Raw genomic sequence first — 23,016 nt, forward strand, 5'->3', positions numbered from 1 at the left:
ACGCTACCTGCTACCACAGGGGACAGGCCCTTAACTAGAGCTACTACACTGAGGTGGTAACACCTAAGTCTTCCCACCTCTGGGCCCCATCACCATTACTGCAGGCTTAGAATCAAATTACCTGAATGAGAAAATGGAGCTCAGGAAAATTCCCTGGCGGTCCGGTGGTTAGGACTCCATGCTTCCACTGCAGAGGGGCACAGGTTTGATCCCTGGTCAGGGAATGAAGATCTTGCATGCTGCATGGTGCAGCCAAAAAAAAAAACACACAAAAACGGAGCTCAAATAAGTTGTGTGGCTTGCTTCAATCTGGAAAATTGGTTTCATTTGTCAACTGCTAGAGACAGAGCAGTGAACAGATACTAAGATCGAGAGTTTGAAAACTACTGGTCTTTAGTCTTCTACCTGCTTAATCTGCTGAAATATTGTCAACTTAAATTTCAGACCACTTAAGTGTCCTTGGTTAACTTTAAATGGCAGTGACAGGAATGTTACAAAATTAGAAACTCAAACAGGACAGCCCCCTATCAAGTTTTATTAGGATTATAAAAATTTCAGAGTACAAAAACATTCCACCTCTATGAAAAACAGTAACCTGAAGTTGACGTCACAAAGCGAACAAGAAAGTGATTTTTGAATGGCAGCTTTCACGATTTACAAACTGGTAAAGTAAATGCTTGGATGCTATGAAGTAGTTGATCTAAATTGTGAGGATTTCTCAAAGGAGCTCCTTTATCTCACACAGTAGGTGGAAAACTAGAAATTCGTTCAATTTATTAAAACTTCTTTCCCAGCAAGATCAACTAGGCATCATCCTCTAAATGGCTGAAGTACTGCCAAAGCTGCTTTGGCCATTCTATGGAGCACGGTGCCATCTTGTGGCCAAACCACCCATTACTACAGTGCAATGCCAACATGTTAACTTGGAGTGAAAAGAACATTTTATACTGCCTGAAACCTGGGGCACTTGAGATGTCTTCAAACGTTCTCAAAGAAAAGGACATTCTGGTTACTTTTATAATTTTATTGACTCTTTTCTCCTCATATCTTTCAAAACAAAAAACCCAGCATCTTATCCCAAAGTTTCGACTCAATTAACTGCCTCAGAGAGGCCACGTGAAGCACCACCACTTGATGCCTCTGAATAACCACTGTAAAGACTAGAGTTATGTACATAGCAAGTTCAAGTTTCTGCCCACCTCAGGACACACAGCTGGTAACCAAACCCTTGTGGCCAACTCCAGGGACTCTGCCTATCTTATTTCTCGGCAGCTCTTCCCATCTGTTTAAGACTGCATCTACCTGATGGCTACCCTTCAGGGTGGGTCAAGGCTGAGCCAAAGAGAAGCACAGTCTAGTCCCCCGGTCACCTCCCACCAGCCACCAGCTGGCCAGGCAGGAAATCATTTCCAGTCTTTTGTCTCCACCATTTATCTCCCTCTTTCTTCTTCAAAACTTGTTGCTCTCACTTTCATGTAACAATGGATTCAGTGTCCGTTAAATTGCCTGAGAGGCGGCTTCAGCCTGACATACTTTCCTGAGCTAAAAAAGAAAATAACAAACCTCTGTGGCTTTCCTGCCATGAGATCAAGTAACAAAGGGAAAAGCACTACTGAGCAGGATGGTGCTAGGGAAGCAATGCAAGCCCCTCCCCACCCCCACGGAGGTTTCTCCAGCGCCAGCTCTTGCGGGTACAACACGGCAGACATTCTGGGGTCAGGGAGGTATAATGAAGGGAAAGCCGTCTATTTTCCCCTTTTGAACTTCCCTGCTGCCCCAGTCTTGGCCTTCTTCTTAGCGGACCCCTTGGGTTCTGGCTCCTTGCGCTTAGCTGAAGAGAGGGAGCCGGTCACCTTGAAGAAATCATCCAGGCGGCCCTGGGTGCTGCCCTGGCGGCTCTTGCTCAGCCTCCTGACCCCACTGCGGATTCGCTCCTCGGAGAACTGCTTTTCACCACACATGAACTTGACGAGCTCTTCTTCATTTGGCTCGCTCCACTTCAGCTCCACAGATTCTGGGTCCAGCACCTCGGGCTCCAGGAAGAGCTGCTGGGCCTCCTTGTGGAGCCAATTTTCCGGCACAGGGTACTTGTTGGGGTCGAGCCGACGCAAGATCTCCTCGATGCTCTTGTGCTTCTGGATGAGGTCCACGGCCCGCTTGGGCCCAATGCCCCGAATGGTCTCACAGTAGTCACTGCCCAGCAGGATGCACAGATCCACAAACTGCTCCTGGTTCAGGCCCAGCTCCTGCAGAACCCGGCTCAGGTGGAACTCCTGGATGGGCAGCTTCTTGGCCTCGCTAGCAGTCAGGTGCCGCATGAGCACGGGGCTGCCAAAGGTCAGGCAATCCATGTCCTCGGTGGCCGCGGCATAGACTCTGCCGGCCTTCACCAGGGCGGCACAGCTGGCCTCAGCCTCGCTGGGCGCATCGAGGTATGGGACGCCCATGAGGCTCAGGAGATGCTTGCACTCGTCATTGTGTTGCTTGGTGACCTTCACCAGCCGCTTCGTAAACTTCTCCACCTCCCCTTCGGCCCCAGCAGCCTGGGCCTGCTGCAGCTGCTTCTCCGCCTCAGCCCGCCGCTCGCTGCGTTTGGCCAGCTCCCCTGACTTGAGCTGTGGCGGCTTGCCGTCAAAGACGTACACGGGCTTGATGCCGTTCTCGATCATTCGGATTGTGCGATAGAACATGCCCATCAGGTGGCTGGTGGTCTCACCCTCCTCATTCTGCAGCACATCCCCCCCTTGGCGAACAGCTATTAGGAACTGATAAATGCTCATGGAGGCATCGATAGCCACCTTGCGGCCAAAGTAGCTCTTGATGTCATTCTCCCGGATGGCACTGGGGGCCACGTCGGCAATCAGTTTGGCCAGTCCTTGAATTCCCATAGCAATACAGAGGGACAGCTAAAAGAGAAAGGCAGGTAAGACAAGGAGGAACTTACAGGATGCAAAAGGAGGAAGGGTTACCAGGGGCGCTATCTCACCAACTTCACGCCCTTGGCTAAACATATCTAGCACAACAAAACGACACCAAGTCAGCACCTCGGAAGATGAAAAGAACAAGACACGGCTCCCATCGTCAAGAAACGTACAGTCTAGTAAGGAAGTCCTCTCAATTAATACTAAGGCCTCCTGAGAGTTAACTGAGATAACAGACAAACCCCCCCGACAAAGATTAGGTGCTCTGTAAACGTTCTCCCTGCAGAACTCCCTGCAGAACTCCCTGCAGAATCCTTTGGTTCGTGCCTCAAGCTGCCTGCTTTGGTAGAACGTGTACCGAGGGGACAGTGCCTCGTTAGCCGGGCATCCTCCCCCTGCGTCCGACAAACGCAGGCGGGAAAGGGATGTGAACGAGTGTAGCTCAAAAAAATGTCTCCCCTCCGGGAGCTTAGTCACAATACACAACGACCTCATGAGCTGGGAATTACCTTCTTTCTACAAATGATGAAAGACGCTCGGAAGTTAGCGACTGGCCCCGGGCTCAGAGCGGGAAAAGTGGCGGGCCCGCCTGACTGCGAATCCCGCGCTCGCTCCGCCCCGCCCGCGGCAGCCGCCGGCCTTCCCCAGGACCCGGGGCAAAACGGCCCGCCGCCCTCGGAGACGCTTCCGGAGGGTCTCACCTGGCCTCTGGGGCGCTCCGGCGTGGCCCAGGACAGATCTCAGCCCAACTCCCTCCTCAGCCGCGCAGCCCCCTCGGCACTAGCCGCTGATACACTCACACTCCGCCGCCTTCCAAAGCCCGCGCTCCCGTCACGTGACCTGCCGCGGCGCACAGCCTCCTGGGAAGTGTAGTACAGGCTCCGGCCCCCTCGGCCAGCTTCTCTCACGACAAACAGTCCCGCCAGGGTGAACGCACTCGTTCAGCGAGCCGACCCTACCCTTCTCTACCGCTTGCCCCCACTCCACCCCGGTCGCCCCGCAGGCTCCAGATCCCGCCACACCCGAAACCACACGACTACAAATCCCACAACGCCACCTGTGCAGCTGCACTTCCTCTTCCGGCTGAACAACGCGCCTGCTCCTGCCGACGTATTCTTCCGGTGGCTGAGCGGCGGATTACCCTGTGTCCGGCAAAATGGTGAGAGGGTTGAGGGGAGTTACGGATTGGACTTTGGGGACCCCTCGGGGCCCGTCCCGCGCCCTGTTTTTTTTCTCGCAGAAGCCTCAGGTGTCCGAGGTCCAGAGGGCTGGAGGCTCCTGGATCCTTCGGCTTGGGCTGAGGGGCGGGGAAGGGAAGCCCCTTGCCATGGACTCCTTAGGCTGAGGTTTTGATGGCACTGGGCTTCTGATCTAATGACTTATAAGGATGAGGAGCATGGGGAGCATTTCTGATACCTTCGAGCTTTTATCTATGTTACTTGTGATCAATCTGTTACCTCTATCTGGAAAGTTTTTCCCGCCTGCCGAACTCGTACTCATACTACACGGTCCCGGGCAAAAGTCACCTTCTTGATGAAGTACTAACAACTGTCTCGGGCACTTGTCCTCTTTCTCCTGGGAGCCCCGCAATCTATGTACAGACCTCTTGCCACGTGTCATGGACTTCTTTGTTATTTGCCACGCCTCCTAGTGACCACCATCTGACGTGCCTCTGGCCCTGGGATGATGTCTATTCATCTTTGTATTTCCAGTGCCAAACACGGGGCCGGCAACTGGAGTCTCAGTCAATGGCAGCGATTGTCTTTATCATTTTTAGGGGGGCATAAATGTTTACTGAATTGAATTCCTGTGTCTCTGAGAACAATGAGGTCAATTTACTTCTCTAGAGTTGTTGTGTTCTGGATTTTAGAAGCGTTGGCTGGTGGGTGACAATGGAAGTTAACATTTGTACAGAACTTTACGTTTACAGCCCTCTTTCACAAGCATTATCTCATAGTCTTCCCTATAACCTTGGGAGGGAAACAAACACCTATTGAACAACTACTCTATGCCAGGCAGTGAGTTAGATGCTATTGCGTTTGTCGCCTTTCTTAAATCATACATCAGCCTTGTGAGAGGGTTATTATTATAATCACTTTACTGAGACTCATGTTATTCAGTAGAGCCAGAATTTTATTTATTTTTTATTTTTAAGAAATATTGTTTACTTGTTTACTTATTTACTTACTTTTAATTTATTTAATTTATTTTATTTTTGGCTGCCTTGGGTCTTCATTGCTGGGCTTGGGCTTTCTCTAGTTGCAGCAAGTGGGGGCTACTCTTCGTTGCGGTGCCTGGGCTTCTCATTGCGGTGGCTTCTCTTGTTGCAGAGCCTGGGTTCTAGGCACGCGGGTTTCAGTAGTTGCGGCATGTGGGTTCAGTAGCTGTGGCTCGCGGGCTCTCGAGCGCAGGCTCAGTAGTTGTGGCGCACGGGCTTAGTTGTTCCACGGCACGTGGGGTCTTCCCGGACCAGGGCTCGAACCCGTGTCCCTTGCATTGGCAGGCGGATTCTTAACCACTGCGCCACCAGTGAAGCCCCAGAATTTTAACTTATGTCTTTTGCCTGTAGGTCCTGAGATTCCTTAATTGTGTAGTGGGAAGAATACAAGATTAGGAGTTGAGATCTGGGTACCAGTCCAGAGTCTGTCTTTCAGCAGGGATTCTGAGCTTGACGTCTACAGACACGGGTCCATAAAGCTCCTAAAATTATAAGCAGACTTTTTCTTGTATGCGGTTTGTCCCAGGCAAAGAGTCCCTACCTTTCATCAAGTTTTTCTCATGGTGGCCGGTGACCTCAGAAAACGTTAAGGACCAATTGCATTGATCTGTAGCTAATCAGTCGCCTTCTGTGCTGCAGCCTCTGACTCTCAGCTGCCCATCTTGTCTCATATTCAAAAGACAAAGTGCCACCTTAGTTTAAGATGTAATTGTTGTCATTCCCAAACGGAATCATTTGACGGTGGTTCTGAAGGATTTCCACATTTCCCAAGCTGAAATAAGCTTCTAGCAGTCACAGCAGCACTAGGCTCAGTGATAACCCCATAGTGCCCCCAGATTGAGGTCATGGGATTCTTTGATGGCTCTGATCTCATGCCTTCCCTTAGGAGCTTGAGGCCATGAGCAGATACACCAGTCCAGTGAACCCGGCTGTCTTTCCGCATCTGACCGTGGTGCTGTTGGCCATTGGCATGTTCTTCACCGCCTGGTTCTTCGTGTATCCTTTCACTGAGCAGCCAGTGGGGCAGAATTACTGAGGTGGGAAACTGAGGGAGGAACCATGCTGGGTACATGCACCCTGCCAGTTTTGTTCCGGTGTGGGGATGGGGGATGGTAAGGAGGTTGGGGGAAGGCTATTTGACGTCCAAAGTCAGGTTGTGACCTTATTTTCCAGGTTCAGGTGAGCTCAATTCGCTCTTGCGGTTTCCGGGACAGTGAACAGAGGGCCTGGCTGGACTGGAGGCTAGGTATGGGGACCCGTGGTGTGCTCAGGTGTCAGGAGGTATGAGGGCTAGTCTCAGCTCTGCTGCTCATTAGCTGTGTGACCTAACCGCTCTGGGCTTCATTTTCTTCATGGGTGGTGGAAGGGTGGTAGGAGCACCAGAGTCTAGGTCACCTCTTGGGCCCCTCTGCCCGGAGCCAGACCAGCCATCCATTTGCTTCTCCTTAATTGCCCTGCCAGTTATGAGGTCACCTCCACCAAATACACTCGGGATATCTACAAAGAGCTCCTCATCTCTTTGGTGGCTTCACTCTTCATGGGCTTTGGAGTGCTCTTCCTGCTGCTCTGGGTCGGCATCTACGTATGAGCTCCCAAGGGTAAGAGCAATGACAGGGTGGGACACTGGAGAGGCCTCCCCATGCCCACATCAGTGGGGTCCTTGGGCCTGCATGACCCCTTGGTTAATGGAGTGAGACTCAGCAGAATGGATAGGGACACCACACACATGTGCCCCTTTCCCTGTCTCCTAATGGGGATCTGAGCCAAGTGGGACCACCTTTGTCAGTTCTGAGGTCTCCACACCGTCCAAGGCCTCGACCTGGCTCTGGGATATACTACATACGGCTGTGGGCACAGGCCTCCCATGGTTACACATCTGCATTCTTACCCGTCATACACAGTGATTCGAGAGCCGCTGGGGAGTGACCCAGCAAGGGGCCAGGATCCGGGACTTGCTGCCAGGAGTAGCACTTTAATTCGTTTCAACGTTTTCAGTCATTGAAATAAATTTTGACTAAGTGACTAAAAAAAAATACCCACAACCTTGCCGCAGATGATCCACCCAACAGGTCACTTAGAATCAATCGGCTCTGGTGGCCCTGCTTCAAAGGACTGTGCCCGTCAGCCCTCGCCCCAGGAGCGTAGGGGTTTGGAGTGAAAAGCTGATGGAAAGAAGGCTCACTGCTCTCATTTTGATGCCCCTCTTTTTCAGGTACCAGCCAGGCGGCTTCCCTGAATCCCTGCTTTTGTAAATGAGGTTTTGTTTACTATGCTGGAAGTGTCTCACCTGCTCACAATAAAGGCAGATGTGTGACAGCCCTGCCTGGTGCCTGTCCTGCGGGGTGGGAGTGTGGTGCAGGTGCTGGGACCCACGGCTTCCCCAGTCCCACCCCTTCCCATTTCTCCTGCCTTTCAGGTGGTTCCTGCTTGCTGGGAAGCCCTGCCCTCTGCCTGTGAGAGGGATATGGGGAGTGTCTTATCCTTAGAATTGAGGGCTCACCTGTGGATAGGAAGGGGCTCGGCCTGCCCTCCACTGTGGCTTCTAGTGTCAACTTCTGTGGGAACCCGTACCAGTCAAGTCTGCCCTGGGCCAGTCCCCTCCTCTCAGTGGTGCCGGGGACCCTCGAAAGGCTCAGCTTTTCCCTAAGGTGGCTACTTTTAACCCAGGCAGGGCAGCAGTAGGTCCGTGGGGTGTGGCTAGGGGAAGGGGCTGCTGCGTCCTGTTCCCAAGCCGGGCCTGAAGCTACGAGGGATAATGGGGTACAAAGCATCACCGGGCTCAGGGGCCCCAGTTGGTCCCAGGCCCATAGGCAACCCCATCTCCCACCAGAACAATCTCAAGAAGACAGGGAGGCAAGCTCAGATACAAAGCAGTATTTATACATTTATTTATATACGTATATTTACTTCAGAAAAGAACAGTTCAGGGGACAGGAAGCAAGCAGGCCCGGGGCTGCTCCCCTCTGCGCACTCCGGGGTCAGAGCTGGTACGCGATAAATATGAGTCAGAGCTCGGGGGCAGGAAGGGGGGGTTAAGTGGGAGGGGAGGGGCGCACTATGCACACGCAGGCTTTCCCGGGGGGCTGTAACATGGGCAGGGGCACTTGTGCATTGGGAGGCGCTGTGTACAGCTTGAAGCCTGGGGGAGATCGGCCCAGTGGCTACAGGAGTAAATGCGAAAGGGGAGAGGAAGGGAGGGGTAGGCTGCTGGACCGGGGGTAGGGGATGGAGCCAAGACACCCACTCACCAGCACCCGCCAGGCAGCTGTCAGCCGCCAGCAGGTGGCCCACTGGCCTTCCCTGAAGCCCCTTTCCCTCACTGGGCTTAAGGCAACCTTAGTCCAAGGTTGACCAACCCCCGTCCTTGGCCCCAAACTCAGCACTGAGGACCCCCTCCCCAGGCATGGAAACAGCCAGCTGCCAACCAGATTGGGGTGATGCTGTGTCCAGATGGCTCCAGGGGGCAGTGGAGGGTCACTTTCCAGTTAAGCACAGGGGGGCCGCGGTCCAGGAACTTGTACCCCCACTGAGGAAGCCCCAGAATCCTATTAGAAGGGGCAGGGCTCGGTAGTTGTATGGCATTTAGGGAGGGTTCCCCCAGTGGGAGGAAGAACAGAGCAGCGCCAAGTAAGCCTCGGCCGCCAGCATGGTGTGGGGAGCCATGTAATTCCTATGTCGGAAGGAGGGGCCACACTGGGGAGGGGGCTGGGAGGCGAGGTATCCTTGCTACCCCCATTCCCCCTGTGTTTCCCTATCCCGAGAAGTGCTTTGACATCCATAGCAGAAGGGGGCCCGCGGTTCCTAGGCTTCTTGAAGATTCAGGTCTCCCACAGAAAGGCCTCCCACTCAAAGCTGAGAATGAGAGGTAGATGGGGCAAGGCCTGGCTCCCAAAGCGGTGGCAGAATATCACAGGGCAAGGACGGCATTTCCGTCCCCATTTCTGAACCCGTGGCAGACACGGCGAAATGATTTCCACTCTCCTTCCATGAGCCTGGATGTGGCCTCAGAAAGCTCCACATACCCATTAAGAAAGGTTAACGTTGGCACTTGAGAGAAGACTTCTTCTGTAACCCAAGCCCACCACTCTGCTCCTGGGAGGAGTGGGCAGAACTGGGACTACTGCTGAGCACGGGGCCCCCAGCCCGGCTGTCCGAGCCCAAGCACGGGAGCCCTTGAATCTGAGGAGGTGAGGCCACCAGCAGACAAGAGTGGAGGGAAAGGCCAGTCCTGGTGGTCGGGAGTGGGGTGGGTGTCTCAAGGCTCCCTGGGACGGATCAGAGCCAGGGCCCTGCCTTTCAAGTGTCCCCCCAGGGCTCTGGCCTGCTCCGGGCTTTCCATGTCCATCCTTCCACTCCTGCCCGGGTTTAAGTGCATTTTAGTAATTATTTTCATTAATAACAGCAAAAGCTATTTGCATCCACCCACCAGACGAGACCGGCCTGCTGCCTTGCAGGGATTCCCGCTCCTCTGCTCAGAGACCTCTGTGAGCTCTGGAAGCTCCCAGGGGCCCAGGCCACGGGGCTGCAACGCCATCTGGGGGCTCACAGGGAACTTCCTTCCCTTCGGGATACTCCAGGTTCAAGGGTCCAAGGCTCACCTGGCCCACTGGCTCCCCTGGTTCAGCCAGGCACTAAGTGTACACAAGGCACGTGGTCGGTTGCCAGCCCATCCAGGGCTGGCTTCAGCTGCCCTGGGAGCTCTTGGAGCCAAGCTCTCCCAGGGAGAGGAGACCTCCTGGGCCATGCTTAAAGCTTAGAAGTCCAAGTCCAGTAACAGTCAGAACCTAAGAAGTCCACTACCTAGCCCTCCCCAGGGAGCAGCTTCAAGGGTGAGGGCTGTTTGCCCTCCACTGACTCGTGGGTCCAGCCAAGTCTCTTGAGGGTTCGAGCCAAGCCCCCGCCGGTCTCAAAGGCGGACGGGTCCTCTCTCCAAAAGAGGGGTGGCTCCCAGTCGCAGAAGGGGAGGCAGGAAGGGTGGGCTCTGGGCCGAGTCACGGGCTTCCCCCGCCTCTGGGGCGCTGCCGCCCGCCAGCCCTCCATGGGCCGTATCCAGACACGCGAATCGGGCCGGTCTGGGCCCGGCAGGTCTCCCTCCAGCGCCCTCCATGGTCTGGGGGCGCCGCCAGCAGGCCCAGCAGCTCCAGTGTGAGGACTTCCAGTTTCACCAGGCACGGGGAGGGCCGAGCCGCCTCAGTTCCTCGGAGGAGGTGCCAGCGGCGGGCTCCAGTGTAACACCATGGCATCCAGTGTGGAGGGGGCGCCCGGGGACCCCCGGGCCCTGCTGTGGCGCTGCCTCCCAGGGCAGCTCAGTCACACAGGCGGTAAAAGTGGAAGTAGTAGTCTGCGGCCGGCCAGACCGGGGCCTCCAAGCTGCAGTTGGCCTGACCCTGGGGGGAAGGGCAGTGGGAACCAGTGAGGTGGCTCTGGGGTGGGGGTGGGGGGCGCCAGAGGCGCTCCCCGTGCTGACGTCGCCTGACACTGCCCATGTCCTGCCATGTGATCTTCAGTCCCCAGCCTTACCCCAAGCCCCACCCTGAACCTCTGGGGGCAGACAGGGCCCCCCCGGTGCTCACCAGCAGTGCCACCCGGAAGTGATAGGTGAATCTGCGGAAGGACAGGATGGTTACTGGCCACTGGTGGGAGGTGCCCTGGGGAGAGGGGAGAGGGGGGCAGAGGGGTCAGGACAGCTGCGCAGCCCCCCACCCCCTGCCCCATCCCAACCAGCATCCCTCGCCATGGCCGTCGCAGCCCTGGCTCTGTGGCATGGTTTACAAAGCGGAGAAGCAGAGACCTGGAGAGAGATCGGAGGGCGCACTTTCTACTTCGGGGAGCAACAGCACCCACCGTCTGTGTACACTCCGTGCCAGGCACCCGGGGGCCCACAGCCGCTGGTCTCTTACTGCCTCCCCTCTCACCACTGTGCTCCGGGCACATCCAAGTACTTCGCTCACCCCATCCGCACTGCAACCCGCTGAGGTGGTGCCGCTTACAGATGAGGACAGTGCTGAGTTACCTGCCTGAACTCCACCGACGCTGGGCAGAGCTGGCATTCAAGCCCTCCCCGCCCAGGGCCCGAGCCTCCAGGGCTCTCACCCACTCCATCGTCTACTCAAGCTACGTTCTGCACCTCTTTTCTCCCGGGCTAGAGAGTGCATTCTTGGAAGGCAAGGCCTCTTTCTTCCCTACCTCTGTCTCCCCTCAGCTGGGCCCAGCACAGGGCCTGGGACAGAGGAGGCCCCAACAGATACTTGTTGAATAAACACACGAGTGGGTGAGAAGAAATTCCCTTAACTTGTGCTGAGAGTCACAACTTCGGGTCACGTGGCCAGACAGGAGCTGGACGGTGACAGGTTCCCAGACCAGGAGGCAGCCCCCTCCACACAGCCCAAGAGATCTTCCAAAGTCACAGATGGAACCATGCCACGGCCCCGCCCAAGCTTCAGGCCCAGCCTCCTTCCTGTCTCCCCTGGCGCACAGCCCTCGCCACGTTTCCAGCTCTGCCAGCGCGCCATGCTCTTCCTGGCCGGCCGCCAGGCCTCTGCACCCGCTGTTCCCCTACTCCTGGGACGCTGTCCCCTTTCCTTTCCCCAGCTGATCCCATATTGCTCTTCAGGTCTCACCTTAATCAAACACGACTTGGGGGCAGCTGGCCTGACCCTGAGGCCACACAAGGTCAGCTCTCCCTGCCACGGGCTCCCAGGACGCCCTCCACACACCCTCCCCGTCTCCACCATTGCGCTCACCCCAGGTTAGGCCTTGTGGAACTGTTTTCCTCCCCAGGCCTAAGTCAGGGCAGGCACAGGGCCGGGAGACACTCAGCGGTGAGCGGTGCACGCATGCCCCCCTCCCTGAGACACAGAGGCCCAGGCCCCAAAATGTCCTCCATGGAGATGCCTGCACTCTTGACTGCGGCTCCCTCTCCTCTCCCGCTTGGGAGCCCAGATGTGCCGGGGGGAGGAAGCTCCGGCCTGGCTGGCCCACAGCTTCCCAGTCTCCTACCTGGGTGTCCTGGTGGGCATGGAGGCTCTGTGGAAAGCCCCCCTCCTCACACGGCTCCTCCTTTGACATCAGGCTGCACAGCACCACGGACGCGGGGGCCGAGGAGCTGGGAAAGACCCGGTCAGCAGGGAAGTGGGGTTCTGAGCTCCCCCAGCCCAGCCCGCTCCTAGCCAGCCCTCCACTCTACCTCCCTCACCCCGGTGAGACAGGGCACTGAATGCTCACAGCCTGAAAATGATGCGTAGCCGTCAAGGCTCCAGACGGCTACAAACCCTTTCCCATCCACCGTCCCAGCCTTCACAGCCCCTGGGAGGCAGCCACCCATTGCACAGATGAGGAATCGATGCCTGGAGGTTGCCAGGTCACACGGCCAGGGAAGCATAGAGCAGGCAATAAAGCTAGCACCCCTCCTCGGCCCCCTCCCCCGGCTGCCTGGGACCACTGGGTCTCCATCCCCCACGGCGGCACTCACTTCATTTGCAGGGTCAGGCGGAGGTGCAGTGGGGTGCTGCTGCTGATGGGGATGTGGTAGGTGAAGTTTCCAGGCCTGAAAGGGCAAAGCTGGCTCCTCAACAAGGCCACCCTGCCCCTGCCACCTCCCATCAACTCCTCAGCCCCCAGTCTACAGTGGAGCCCTTCAGGGGCCTGGAAAGGGGCTGCCCCACCTTGAGGGAGAAGTTCCTCCCTGAGGGGAGCAAGATCTGAACACCTGGACTGCCTGGGCTCATGTCACCAGAGGGAACCTGTCCTGGGGCGGGGGGGCGGGGGGAGGTAGCCAAGCCCACCTGCAGGCATCCTCTGAGGAGCAGTACTGGGACGTGATGGGCATCGAATTCTCCAGCACCTGGATGGAGGTCAGGGACGGCACTGGGTCTGCAAGGAGAGAGGCCACTGGCGCAGGAAGGAGGGTGACAAGACAGGACACAAATGAGAAGCAGCCAAACCTGTCCTTGCCCGAGACTCGCATCAGTCATTCACACCTCAGCAGGAATAAATTTCAGGTTATTCTTTCCAGACTCCCACAACAGCTGGGGTCACGCCACCATCTTCCCCAGCAGCCCTAGGACTACACAGTTCCCGTGAGCCTGAGGTGTGCCTCCTTGACGGACCCAGGACACCCAGAAGTAGGGATGGGTCTTCCATATCCCCTGCACGGGGCGTACAGGAGCCCGCTCTTCAGGCCCCTGTTCCTGACTGCACACATCTCTTCCCAACTCGGGGTGCAGCGACGTCAAGTTGGTAGCTTGAAATCAGCCATGGCGGGAGTATTCACACACACAAATCAGGGCCCCACTGTCCTTCAAAGACTCAGCTTCAATGTCGCCTCCTCCAGGAAAGCCTCCCCTGATCATCTCCGCACCTCAGTCCGGATTCTGTGCCCTCCCCAGTCGCCAAGCTGCCTGTGTGTCCCCTCAGAGCCTCACCACGCTGCTGTTTTCGTGTCTGTGAGCCCTTGGGGGCAGGACACATCCATCTCCATCACCCCCCGGTGCCCTGTACGGAGCCAGTCACAGAGAAGGGGCCCAGGAAACGGCTGCCTGGTAAGCATCTACCCCGTGGGGTTTCCCCATCACTCTGAACTTCAATCTCGGCAAACCAGTTTCTAAGCTTTTTTTTTTTTTTTCTCTTTAAGCCACAAAACCCATCAAATGGAAGTTGATGAGGAAGCTCAATACCTAGAGCAGAGGTGCCTGGTTGAAGCCAGGAGGGTTCTCGGCCTCCCCTTTAAGCTCCAGGGAAGCCCCGGAGATACTTCAGAGAAACCCGGTTTGAAAACCAATACAGGGTTCTCTAGCTTTGTTAAAACCAAAGGTTTGAGGTTTGGAAAATTGGGGGGACCCTGAACAGTACCCTTCTTGCCCTGGCATGGTGACATAAAAGGAGCCACGTGGACTTGGGATCAAATTCCACCTCTGCCGCTAACAGGCTGTATGACCCTGGGCAAGTCATTCAGCCAAGTTTCCATTTCCTCATCTGAACAATGGGGACGATTCCTTTCTCGCAGGAGTGTTGTGAAGATTAAACGAGGCGATGGATATAACGCTATATAATCAGCCTGGCCTGATTCCTGGGACTCAGTAATGCTCAGCAACTGTCTGTCGACTGACAATTCTGCACCCAGGTATTCCGGTGATGGGCTGAAATGGGCCCCAGCCAGTGAGCCTTGCCGGGCTGGGCTGAGCGGGGGAGGGGGTAGGGCAGGTACCTGGCTGGCTCCGGGCCTGGGTGGGCTGAGCAGGGCTCAGGCCAAGCTGAGGGGCCCCTCGGCGGCCCCGGACATGGAGACCAAGGCTAGGGCTGTTCTTGGCTTTGCCCTGGCCTCCAGGAAAGGGGACCGCAGGGCTGGCCACAGGGTCTGAGTTCTTTGGATGCTTGAAGTAGCCAATGCCATTGGCTGACAGGCCCCAGGACTTGGCTCTGATGTTGGTGGCTGGCAGCAGGGCCATCTGGCTGTGGCCTGTGGAGAGAACGAGGCACGGGCTGCCTCCTGCCCAGCTGTCTTGAGGGCCCGACTGGACTCTGGGTGACTCCCTTCTCTCTCCTGGTCTCCTCAGGGGGAACCCCCAGTCTTTCTCCAGAGCCTCAATCTGGGCTCCAGGAGACCAGACCCTCCCACCAATGAGTCTTTGGGGCCTTTCTTAGGCCTCCTGTAAAACCCCCTCCAACCCAAAACCTGGCCCCAAGCGAGCCATACCTGAGCGGTTGGTGGAGGGGCCGGGACTGGGGCTGAGACCATGGCCAGGATTAAAGCTGGGGCCAAGGCTAGGGTCAGGGGTGGGGCTGGGGCTGGGCGAGGAGCAGCAGACGACTGGGCAGGGGCGGCTGGAGCACAGGTCCAAGGTGCGGAGGGCTGGAGCTGGGACCGAGCTGGTCGGGCCAGTGGTAACTGAGGAAGCCAGAGGCTGTGTGAGCCGGAGTGGGGCAGCAGAGCCCCCGACCCAGAACACAGCCACCGCTCCCCATCCCATCCCTCCAAACCCACGCCCCGGCACGCACCCAGCAGCAGAGAGGGCCGCGTGCCCGGCCGCCCAGTGGTCACAGGGGACTGTCGGAGCTGAGTGGTCCCAAAGCTCTGGCTGGACCTGCTGGGGAAGGGTGGGCTGAGCTCAGAGGGGCTGGGAGAGCCTGAGCAGGAGGCCTGGGAGTCCCAGAGCAGCGGGAGGGGCGCGAGGAGGTGGACAAGGAAGGCAGAAAGGAGGCAGAGGCAGGAGGGAGAGGGCTTGGTCCAGACACGTACCATGGGCACATGGCCTCACTCCCCCCAGGGTGCTGGGGCCGGAGCAGGGCCAGAAGACAGGAAGTGGACACGGCAAAAGAGCTAAGGGGCAGCAGAGAGGAAAAGAGGGGGCAGGCACAGGGGAGGAGAGAAAGAGAAGACACGGTCAGAGATGGCCCAAGGACTGAGGGTGACAGTGGGCAGAAGAGCCCAAGGCCCCACCCTGGCCCTCCTGCCCCTACCCCCTGTTCTAACCTGGGCCGCTCAGATGCCCCCTGCCACTCAGAGGCCCAGCTACCTGGAGGAGCACGGAGTAGGCCAGGGAGAAACATCGGCTTCAGTACGACTGCGAAGCAGCTGCCCCCCTTCCAGAGAGGCCTTCCCACCCACCCCCACAAACCCCTGGCGAGTTAAGAGCCTGAGGTGGAACCCCCTTTAGAGGAGACAGTCTCCAGGGCTCCTCCGACCCGGGGCTGCCCACCAAAGCCCCGCCCGGCCTGGCGATGGCCCCGCATCCAGGCCTCCAGGGACATACCCATCAGTTTCCACCAGGTCCTCCTCGGTGCGCAGGCTCAGCACATACAGTGTAGACATGGACACCACGCTGGGAGCCACAGGAAGGGGCCATTGTTAGAGCTGGAGCCACCATCCAGCACCCTCTCTCCAGGGCGGGGCCTGTGGTTTTTGTTCCCAGGGGCTGGACTCCCAAGTGATGCCTGTACGCGGGTCTCCCCAGTCCCAGGGAGAGGAGACAGAACGCGGCAGCCCCCCTTCCTTCCCCGAAACCTCAGCCACTTCATCTCCCAGGCCCCGCCCTCTTCTTCCCCCAGGACTGGGCCCGTGAGCAGCCCGACGTCCCCGGCCAGCCGCCCCCAGAGTTTGGGGGACAAGTCACCTGAAGGCCATGACCACCACCAGGGCGATGATGGTTCCCTGCAGGAAGCGCTGGCTGATGCAGGCCTGGTCTGGGACCACAGACGATGACTGAAGACCAAGAAGAAAGGGGGAAAAGGCCCAGACTTAGGGAGCCTACGGTCTGACCCACGGTGGGCTCTGCTGAAGTTGGGGTACTCATCCCCTCGGGGGGCAGACGGAGAGGAAGGAGAAACCAGGGGCTGGGAGGGCTAGAGGGTCCAGAAGGGAGGGGAGGGGAAGCGCTTGGAGTCAGTGAGCCTGGAGAGGCGCCAGCTGGAAAGGGAGGCCACGAGGATGGGGAGGCCCCAGTCCCTGCCCCCCATCCCTGCCCACCCTCACCTTGCTGGCCACCTTGGGGGGCCTCTTCTTGTGGGGGACGCTGCCCGCCCGGCTGAACTGGCTCCCTGCGTGGCTGCAGCAAGAGGGCAGGGTCAGAGGTGCCTCTGGGAAGGGGGTCTTGCCCTCCCCGGCTCCGAGCCCCCACCTGAAGGCGCCCGAGCTGCCGGTGGACTTGAGGCTGTCGAGGCGCCGCAGCTTGGCCAGCTTGTGGCTCCAGCGCTCCAGCTCATCAATGCGCGTCTCCAGGTTGTCCGTCAGCTTGCACAGCTCCTTCACAGCACCCACGTTCTCCATGAAGATGCGCTCCTGCAGCGGGCAACGGCCAGTGTCGAGGGCACAGTCAGCCCCCGGGAGCCCCAGGCTATGGGCCCATCGGGGTGCAGGAGGAGGGCACTCAAAGGCTCCCTGCCCAGGCCAGCCTTGCCTCTCGTCCAGCCTCAGCTCCCTTGGCTCCCTGTGCCTGCGTCCGAACAGCATCCCACCTCTGCACCTTTCCCCACCCATGGTCAGAACCCGCTGACCCTCAGAGGCTCCCACCCTCCATCGCCCCGTCTGATGAACACGATGTCTCAGACTTCAGCAGAGGCCAAAACATATCACATTCTCATTGGTGCCCATCCTCATGCCAGGAAGGTTACGAACATTATCCTCACAACAAACCCCATGTTTAAGCTTTTGTCATAACCACATTAGAACTTCTTAGCGGTAAGTATCGTTTCCCTCCTTTTGCAGGGGAGGAAGATGACCCTCAGGACGTTCCTCTTGCCCTTGATCGCACAGCCACACACTGGCAGAGTCCCCACCTCCCACCTCCGCCTCTCCCAGTGGGGTGGGGAGGGGGCTCTGGAAGCAGCATGAGAGAAGACTGGGGGGCAGGGGGAATGCTCCTGTTCTCGGCACTTCAGTGTCCCGGGTCTCTACGGAGGGGGTGAACGCCCTCCAGCGGGTCCACCCCTCTGCCCCTTGGGCTCCCTTCAGTCCCTCCTCCACAGACCTTGTTCACCACCAGGAAGTTCTCTATGGTTTTCCCATTGGCAAAGACCACGTCTCCAGTGTCCTTCACGGCCTCAGGCAGGATCTCCTTCACCTCCTGAGCGATGACACCTGGGGAGGGGCAAGCCAAGTGTGTGTTGGGGGGAGGACTGCCTACAGCACCGTAATGTAAGCAGGGGCTGGGATCGGTGAGGGGGAAATTCTGGGGGCTAGAGATTTGGGATCCAGGGAGCCCCGGAGCAGGGAGCTCCGAGGCACAGGGTCACAGTTCCAGGGATCAAGGTGTGGGGTTCCCTGGGCTAGGGATAGGGGCATATTCCAGGGAGTAAGGACCCCAGGGGAAAGGGAGCGGGGATCCAGGAGAATAAAGGCAAGATTCATCTAGGGAAGAGAGGAGCGAGGATCCCGAGGCCACAAGTTCCAGGCTTCCAGTGTCAAAGGGCGAGGGGTCCGGCCCGAAGGGCAGGTCTTCCGGAGGGCCGGGATTCCCAGGGGCAGGTTTCCAGGAGTCATGGGAAGGGGTTCCTGGGAGTAGGGTTTCCAGAGGACAGGACAGGGTCGGGGTTACCAGATCCCAGCCTGCGCATGTGAATCCTTACCCGTTTCTGGCGCCGCGGCCTCGATGCCAGCAGTGGCGGCAAACTCCGGCTTGTATCTGTAGTGGACCAGCCGCATGCGCGAAATCCTCTTCAGCTGCTCGGTGGTGTCCACCTGCGCGGGAGCCAGGGCCAAACTGAACGCCTCCCGTCCTGGGCCCGTCCGGAGGCAGCAGTGTGGAGGGGAGACCCTGCTACTAGGGTCGCGGGATCCAGAGATCCAGGGCCAGCCTCCCCTACCTCCTTCCCCTGCAGCCCCGCCCCCTACAGAGCCCCGCCCACAACGCAACCCCGCCTCCCGCGGGCAACCCCGGTCACCAGTTCCTCCCGCTCAGTTGTCCCCGCCCCCAGCCCCGCCCCCACCTCCTGCAAGTGCTCCTTGGCCCGCAGATCCGAGGGATGCATGAGCGAGCCCATGACCTTGACGTTGCCGTGCACCACCAGCGCCTCATCGGGCCGGTCTGTGTTGATGCCCACACGGCCATGGTGGAAGACGGTGTCGGGCACCTGCGCCCGCTGCCACAGCACGTCGCTGTCACTCTCAAACTGGCCCGGATTGGAGGCCTAGCAGGAGTTGGGGTTGGATCAGCCCTGGGGGATGGGGGACCTGCAGCGCCCTGGGAAAGGGGGAAACCCCGCAGCCACCTCTCCAGCTCCAGCCAGACCTCCTCACCCCACCATGCCCCGCTTAAACTGTCCCTCCCATTGTGGCAACCAGGTCCTGGCCATCTCCACACTTTATTGTGAAGGAGACACTGTGACCCGGACAGGGTGGGAGCCTTGCCCAAGGGCACACAGCGATTGCCCAGCAGGATCAGCATTCCCGCTCCTGACTCCTGAGGACCCCTGTATCTCTCCTGGGCGCTGTTTCTCCCAGGTCTGGGGAGGACTCTCAGCCCTCTGCGGGGAGGTGGCCCTCACCCGCACGATGATGCGTTCTGAGATCTGGGCGGCCAGCGTGTAGTTCTGGTTCTGTGCGTGGGCCTGGAGGGCCACCACCAGCATGAAGTACCTGGGGCACACAGGGGTTTTAGAGGCACCCAGGGGTCTGCCCCACCGCCTCCCCACCCCCCGCCAGCCTTCCTGGGTCAGATGTACAGTGCCCACTCGGTCATCTCGCCCAGGCTCCCACCAGCCAGGAAGAGGGCACGAACACCCCGTCTTACAGAGGAGGAACCTGAGTGTCCACTAGGGGGCGGAAATTCCCCAGGGCCCACCAGCTAGGAACCAGGCTTCTGCCCTCCCATCTGTAAGTCAGTAAGGAAGGGCTCTGAATCCCAGGTCCCTTTTTTGTGAAATGGGTGAGTCTGTGGGACTCTGTGCCTGGCATGCTACGTGGGGTGGCACCCTCCCACCCCTCGTCCTCAGAAGTGGAGCGGCTCCAGGGCAGGGGCCCAGCCTGCTCACCGCTGGTCAGGGTTGGGCTTGCCCTTCTTGCGCATGTTGTTGGCAGTGGTCTCGCTGAAGTGCAGCCTCCCCACAGTCACCTTCGTGACCTGCTCAGGGGGCAGGCTGACCCTGCAGAGGAGGGGCAGGGTACTCAGGGCGCAGGGAAGGGGCCTGCGGAGAGCCAGGCCGCAGTGGGGCACTGGGGTCAGGAGTGTGTAGTAGGTGCACACTGTGGGTGCCTTCCCGCGCTCCCCTCAGCTCCTGCCAGGGTGAGCCCTCCTGGGGACCACCCGCCACGGGCCAGACACTCACGTGACAGGGTTGAAGGGCCGCTTGCTTCGGTCCGACTGCGACTGCTCGATGTTGATGGACTGGTTGAGGGCCTCCAGCTGGGGGAGGGGCAGAGGCCAAAGGCACCTCAGGGCCCAGGTTCCCCATCTGGTCCCGCCCTCCTTCGGCCTCTCGGCCCAAGCCTGGCCCAGCTGGGGCTCCTGAGGAAACCGAGGCCCTGCCCTCCCCTCAGCCCACAAACGCTGGTGCCTTCTCCTACACGCCACACATCCCACAGCCCCACACCCACGCCACCCCCCCACCTATGTGCACATGCATGAGCGTGCACACACACACACCCTCACCGGCCCCCACTCCCGCCCGCACACCCCTCCCAGCCCTGAGCACACACCCCAAACCGGCTTCCACTGCCACCCGCTCACTCGCCACCCCACATTCCCCAGACCCCGTCCCACACCCACTTCCCCTCAACCCCTCCACGAGCACTGGCTGCGCCACTCGCTCACAGACACTGAAGGAGACGCACCCGGCCGACCCCCACCCCGGGAGCTCATGGGCTCAAGATCAACCACCACTGTGGCGGTGCCGGGGGACCGCAGGGGAGGGACCTCAAGTCAAGATGGGCCTCAGGGCAGGTGTCCCCGGGGATGCAGCAGAGTGAACGGTGAAGGTCAAGGAACAGCGGCGAGCAGAGCCGGGAGAGGAGGGATGGAGTGGTGTTCAGCGGGCGTCCCAGAGAAAGAGCCACCTGGGGGAGGCGGGGCTGCGACTGGGCACAGCGAATGGCGAATGGCGGGACCCGGGTGAGGCTGGGGTCCCCAAGGCCTCTGCAGGCCCAGCCTAGCGGTCAGGTTTTTGCTGGGGTGAGGGAGACGGGGTCCCGGAGTGGAAGGAAGAATGGGAAAGGTCTCAGGCAGAGCACCAGTCAGGAGCCACAGCAGAGGGTCAGACAAGGAGGCAGACAAGGAGGCGGGTGGCCTGGTCGGGCAGAGGTGGGGGGAGGGGGAGGGGACCAGACAGAGGGGAGTTCTGGGGGACAGTAGGGCCTGGTGCATGGTGAGGGGTGGGCAAGTGGGCCCCGGATTCATGGCTCAGGTAACCAGGGCCCTGGAGCCCCGTTCCCAGAGAGGGGGCCCGCGAGAGAGGCAAATTCCCAGGGAGTTCATTTGGGGGTGTGGCACTGAGACGGCTGACAGCGGGGTCAGAAGAGGGGTCTTGGCTGGGGGGCGCAGACTTGGGATCACGGGGTAGAGAAGGAAACGGGAAGCGTACCTGAGAAGAGGGCTGAGGGGCCTGACTCTTAAGGGGCAGGTACGGGAGGACAGGCGGAAAGGGGGGACTGGACTTGGCCACGAGGGGTTTCCTCAGGACACACACTCAGCTGGCCTTGGGCTCTCTCGACTCCCCCCAGCCTGCCTGCCCTCCTGCCCTGCCCTCCTTGCCGAGCGAGCCCCAGACCTGCCTTCACTCCGTGCAGCTTCAGGTAGAAGCAGTCAAGGGGCTTGAGGCCTTCGGGCGTCTTGACATACTTGGGCTCGCCCAGCATGCCGATGTACACCGTCACCTGGAAGTGGTTCTTCTTCTGGCACACGAAGGCGTCGTCGCCCACCGAAAAGTTGAAACCCTTGTCGGCGTCCACGCGGTAGGTGAGCATGGGCCTGGGGGCAGGTGGGGGCACTCACCCGAGGCCCCGCACACCGGGCTTGCCTTGCCCGTCCCACCCACATGCCTGCGTTCCAATGCAACTTCCCATGTGGTGCCCCCATCCTCAAAGCACTCTCGGGGCTGCCCCCATTTCTCAGAAATGGAAACTGAGTCCCCAGGAGGATTTGAGCTCAGGTCTGCCAATGCCTCAGCCAATATTCTTCCCACTACGTGCCTGGGACCACCCCACTCTGGTGATGGGGCAGGCGGGGCAAGACACTTGGACGGGAGGGAACTCCTGAGGAGGGGGCCTGACGGCCCCTCACCACACTTGGCTTCTTCCCAAAACGCTGCCCGAAGCCCCCTCCCTCACAGGAGACGAGGTGAGAGGGGATGCGTCTGTGGAGCCTCACTGCGGCTGACAGCTGGTTGCCACGGAAACGGTGGAACCAGGCGCCGGCTCTGCGCTGGCCCAGCCCCTGCCCACCAGCTTGCTCAAGCCCCCAAACGTCCTCATTCTGACTCCTCCATCTGCCCGGTTGGGGAGGGGGGCACTCTGGGCAGCCTGGCCTCAGTCTCAGTTTACGCAGCTGTTGCTGGCAAGGTGTTCCAAGTCTGGACCCTTTGGGGGACCTCCAGGTGGCCCGAAAGGGGGTGATTGTTGGCCCGCCCTCACCCAGGTCCCCAGGCACAAGCAGTGCCCCGGATGCCCAGGGCCCGCCTGGAGGAAGCTGGGCAGGGACAATGTTCCCAAACCTGTGGGGAGAGGCCTTTGGGCCTGGCTAACATCCACGGGAAGGCCCAGAGCTCACTACTTCTCCCTCCCTGGGCTCCACCCATCTGCCTGACCCAGGGGAACACCCAGGAAGTGCCTGGGCCACACTGGGGGCCTCAGCTCCCAACTTCCTGGCCTTGGGACCTGGGGTGGCAGGGCTGGCCCAAGAAGTATAGTAGAAGGAATGGGGGCTCCTCACCAGGCCATAGGGCTGGACAGCCAAAGACCTCCCCTCCGCCACCCAGACAGGGCCTCAAAGGACCCTTTCACCACTACATCAGCTGGACACCCCCTGCCCCAGCCCTGAGGGCCTGTGGCTAACAACCCGACATAGCCTGGGACACCCGACTCCAGGAGGCTGGTCTAGCTGCGAGAGGGCCAAGTCCCAGACACCCTGCCCAGGCCTGGCAAGGTGCAAATGAGCTGACGGTGAGCCATGCTCTCTTCCCTCACTGGCCTTCCGTGGGAGTGAGGGGAGTGGTCCCGGAGTGCTCCTGGCCAGGTCCCAGGAAGCTGAATCCACATGGGTGGGTGCTGAAGGAGAGCGAGGAATGCCCGGCCAGCCTCTGACCCAGTCCTCCCCCGCCCACTCATCCCTCCCCTCCAGGGAGGGGGCTGCTGGAAGGGCCTTGCTGACGCTCTGCTTCCGGCTACCTTCCTGGAATGCAGAAGGAGGAGTGGGGGAGGGGGGGAGCCAGAAAACACCCCTCCACCCACTG

The 23,016-nt window shown here is 59.2% G+C and overlaps 3 protein-coding genes across 4 annotated transcripts in view; 1 reads left to right on the forward strand and 2 right to left on the reverse strand.

Moving 5' to 3' along the window:
- Window positions 1–519: 519 nt before the first annotated feature.
- Window positions 520–3,826, reverse strand: FEN1 (flap structure-specific endonuclease 1). 2 transcript variants are annotated; one of them, XM_060103944.1, is made up of 2 exons: window positions 3,623–3,826; window positions 520–2,906 (listed from the first exon to the last, which is right to left on the reverse strand). In XM_060103944.1, the coding sequence occupies exon 2, from the start codon at window positions 2,886–2,888 to the stop codon at window positions 1,746–1,748; it is 1,143 nt and encodes a 380-aa protein (XP_059959927.1). In that variant the 5' UTR covers window positions 2,889–2,906; window positions 3,623–3,826; the 3' UTR covers window positions 520–1,745. The 2 variants fall into 2 exon arrangements, with proteins under 2 accessions (XP_059959927.1, XP_059959928.1); XM_060103945.1 differs by lacking the exon at window positions 3,623–3,826 and adding an exon at window positions 3,431–3,597.
- A 165-nt stretch (window positions 3,827–3,991) lies between these two features.
- TMEM258 (transmembrane protein 258) lies at window positions 3,992–7,458 on the forward strand. The gene is made up of 4 exons (XM_060103949.1): window positions 3,992–4,080; window positions 6,026–6,135; window positions 6,601–6,737; window positions 7,352–7,458. Exons 1-3 carry the CDS (start codon window positions 4,078–4,080, stop codon window positions 6,725–6,727), a joined length of 240 nt encoding a protein of 79 aa, XP_059959932.1. The 5' UTR covers window positions 3,992–4,077; the 3' UTR covers window positions 6,728–6,737; window positions 7,352–7,458.
- A 2,845-nt stretch (window positions 7,459–10,303) lies between these two features.
- Window positions 10,304–23,016, reverse strand: part of MYRF (myelin regulatory factor) — a 28,086-nt gene continuing 15,373 nt past the window's right edge. The window contains exons 8-26 of the mRNA XM_060103840.1: window positions 21,341–21,536; window positions 19,900–19,976; window positions 19,606–19,716; window positions 19,120–19,210; window positions 18,562–18,762; window positions 18,202–18,313; window positions 17,604–17,713; window positions 16,755–16,915; window positions 16,610–16,682; window positions 16,251–16,339; window positions 15,891–15,959; window positions 15,136–15,224; window positions 14,834–15,025; window positions 14,345–14,596; window positions 12,924–13,011; window positions 12,611–12,685; window positions 12,139–12,244; window positions 10,713–10,787; window positions 10,304–10,526 (exon numbers count right to left, since the gene is read on the reverse strand). Of these exons, the coding sequence (XP_059959823.1) occupies window positions 10,446–10,526; window positions 10,713–10,787; window positions 12,139–12,244; window positions 12,611–12,685; window positions 12,924–13,011; window positions 14,345–14,596; window positions 14,834–15,025; window positions 15,136–15,224; window positions 15,891–15,959; window positions 16,251–16,339; window positions 16,610–16,682; window positions 16,755–16,915; window positions 17,604–17,713; window positions 18,202–18,313; window positions 18,562–18,762; window positions 19,120–19,210; window positions 19,606–19,716; window positions 19,900–19,976; window positions 21,341–21,536 (2,248 nt within the window). The 3' untranslated portion in view covers window positions 10,304–10,445. The remainder of the gene's footprint in view (window positions 10,527–10,712; window positions 10,788–12,138; window positions 12,245–12,610; window positions 12,686–12,923; window positions 13,012–14,344; window positions 14,597–14,833; window positions 15,026–15,135; window positions 15,225–15,890; window positions 15,960–16,250; window positions 16,340–16,609; window positions 16,683–16,754; window positions 16,916–17,603; window positions 17,714–18,201; window positions 18,314–18,561; window positions 18,763–19,119; window positions 19,211–19,605; window positions 19,717–19,899; window positions 19,977–21,340; window positions 21,537–23,016) is intronic.

This window comes from Mesoplodon densirostris, chromosome 7 (genome assembly GCF_025265405.1).
Source record: "Mesoplodon densirostris isolate mMesDen1 chromosome 7, mMesDen1 primary haplotype, whole genome shotgun sequence".
Lineage (NCBI taxonomy): Eukaryota > Metazoa > Chordata > Mammalia > Artiodactyla > Ziphiidae > Mesoplodon > Mesoplodon densirostris.

Excerpts from the sequence above, each read along its gene's own strand:
- FEN1 (XM_060103944.1), bottom strand. The coding sequence starts at position 2,888 with ATGGGAATTCAAGGACTGGCCAAACTGATTGCCGACGTGGCCCCCAGT.
- TMEM258 (XM_060103949.1), top strand. Across the intron at positions 6,136-6,600 it reads TTCACCGCCTGGTTCTTCGT|TTATGAGGTCACCTCCACCA; the intron begins GTATCCTTTCAC and ends TTGCCCTGCCAG.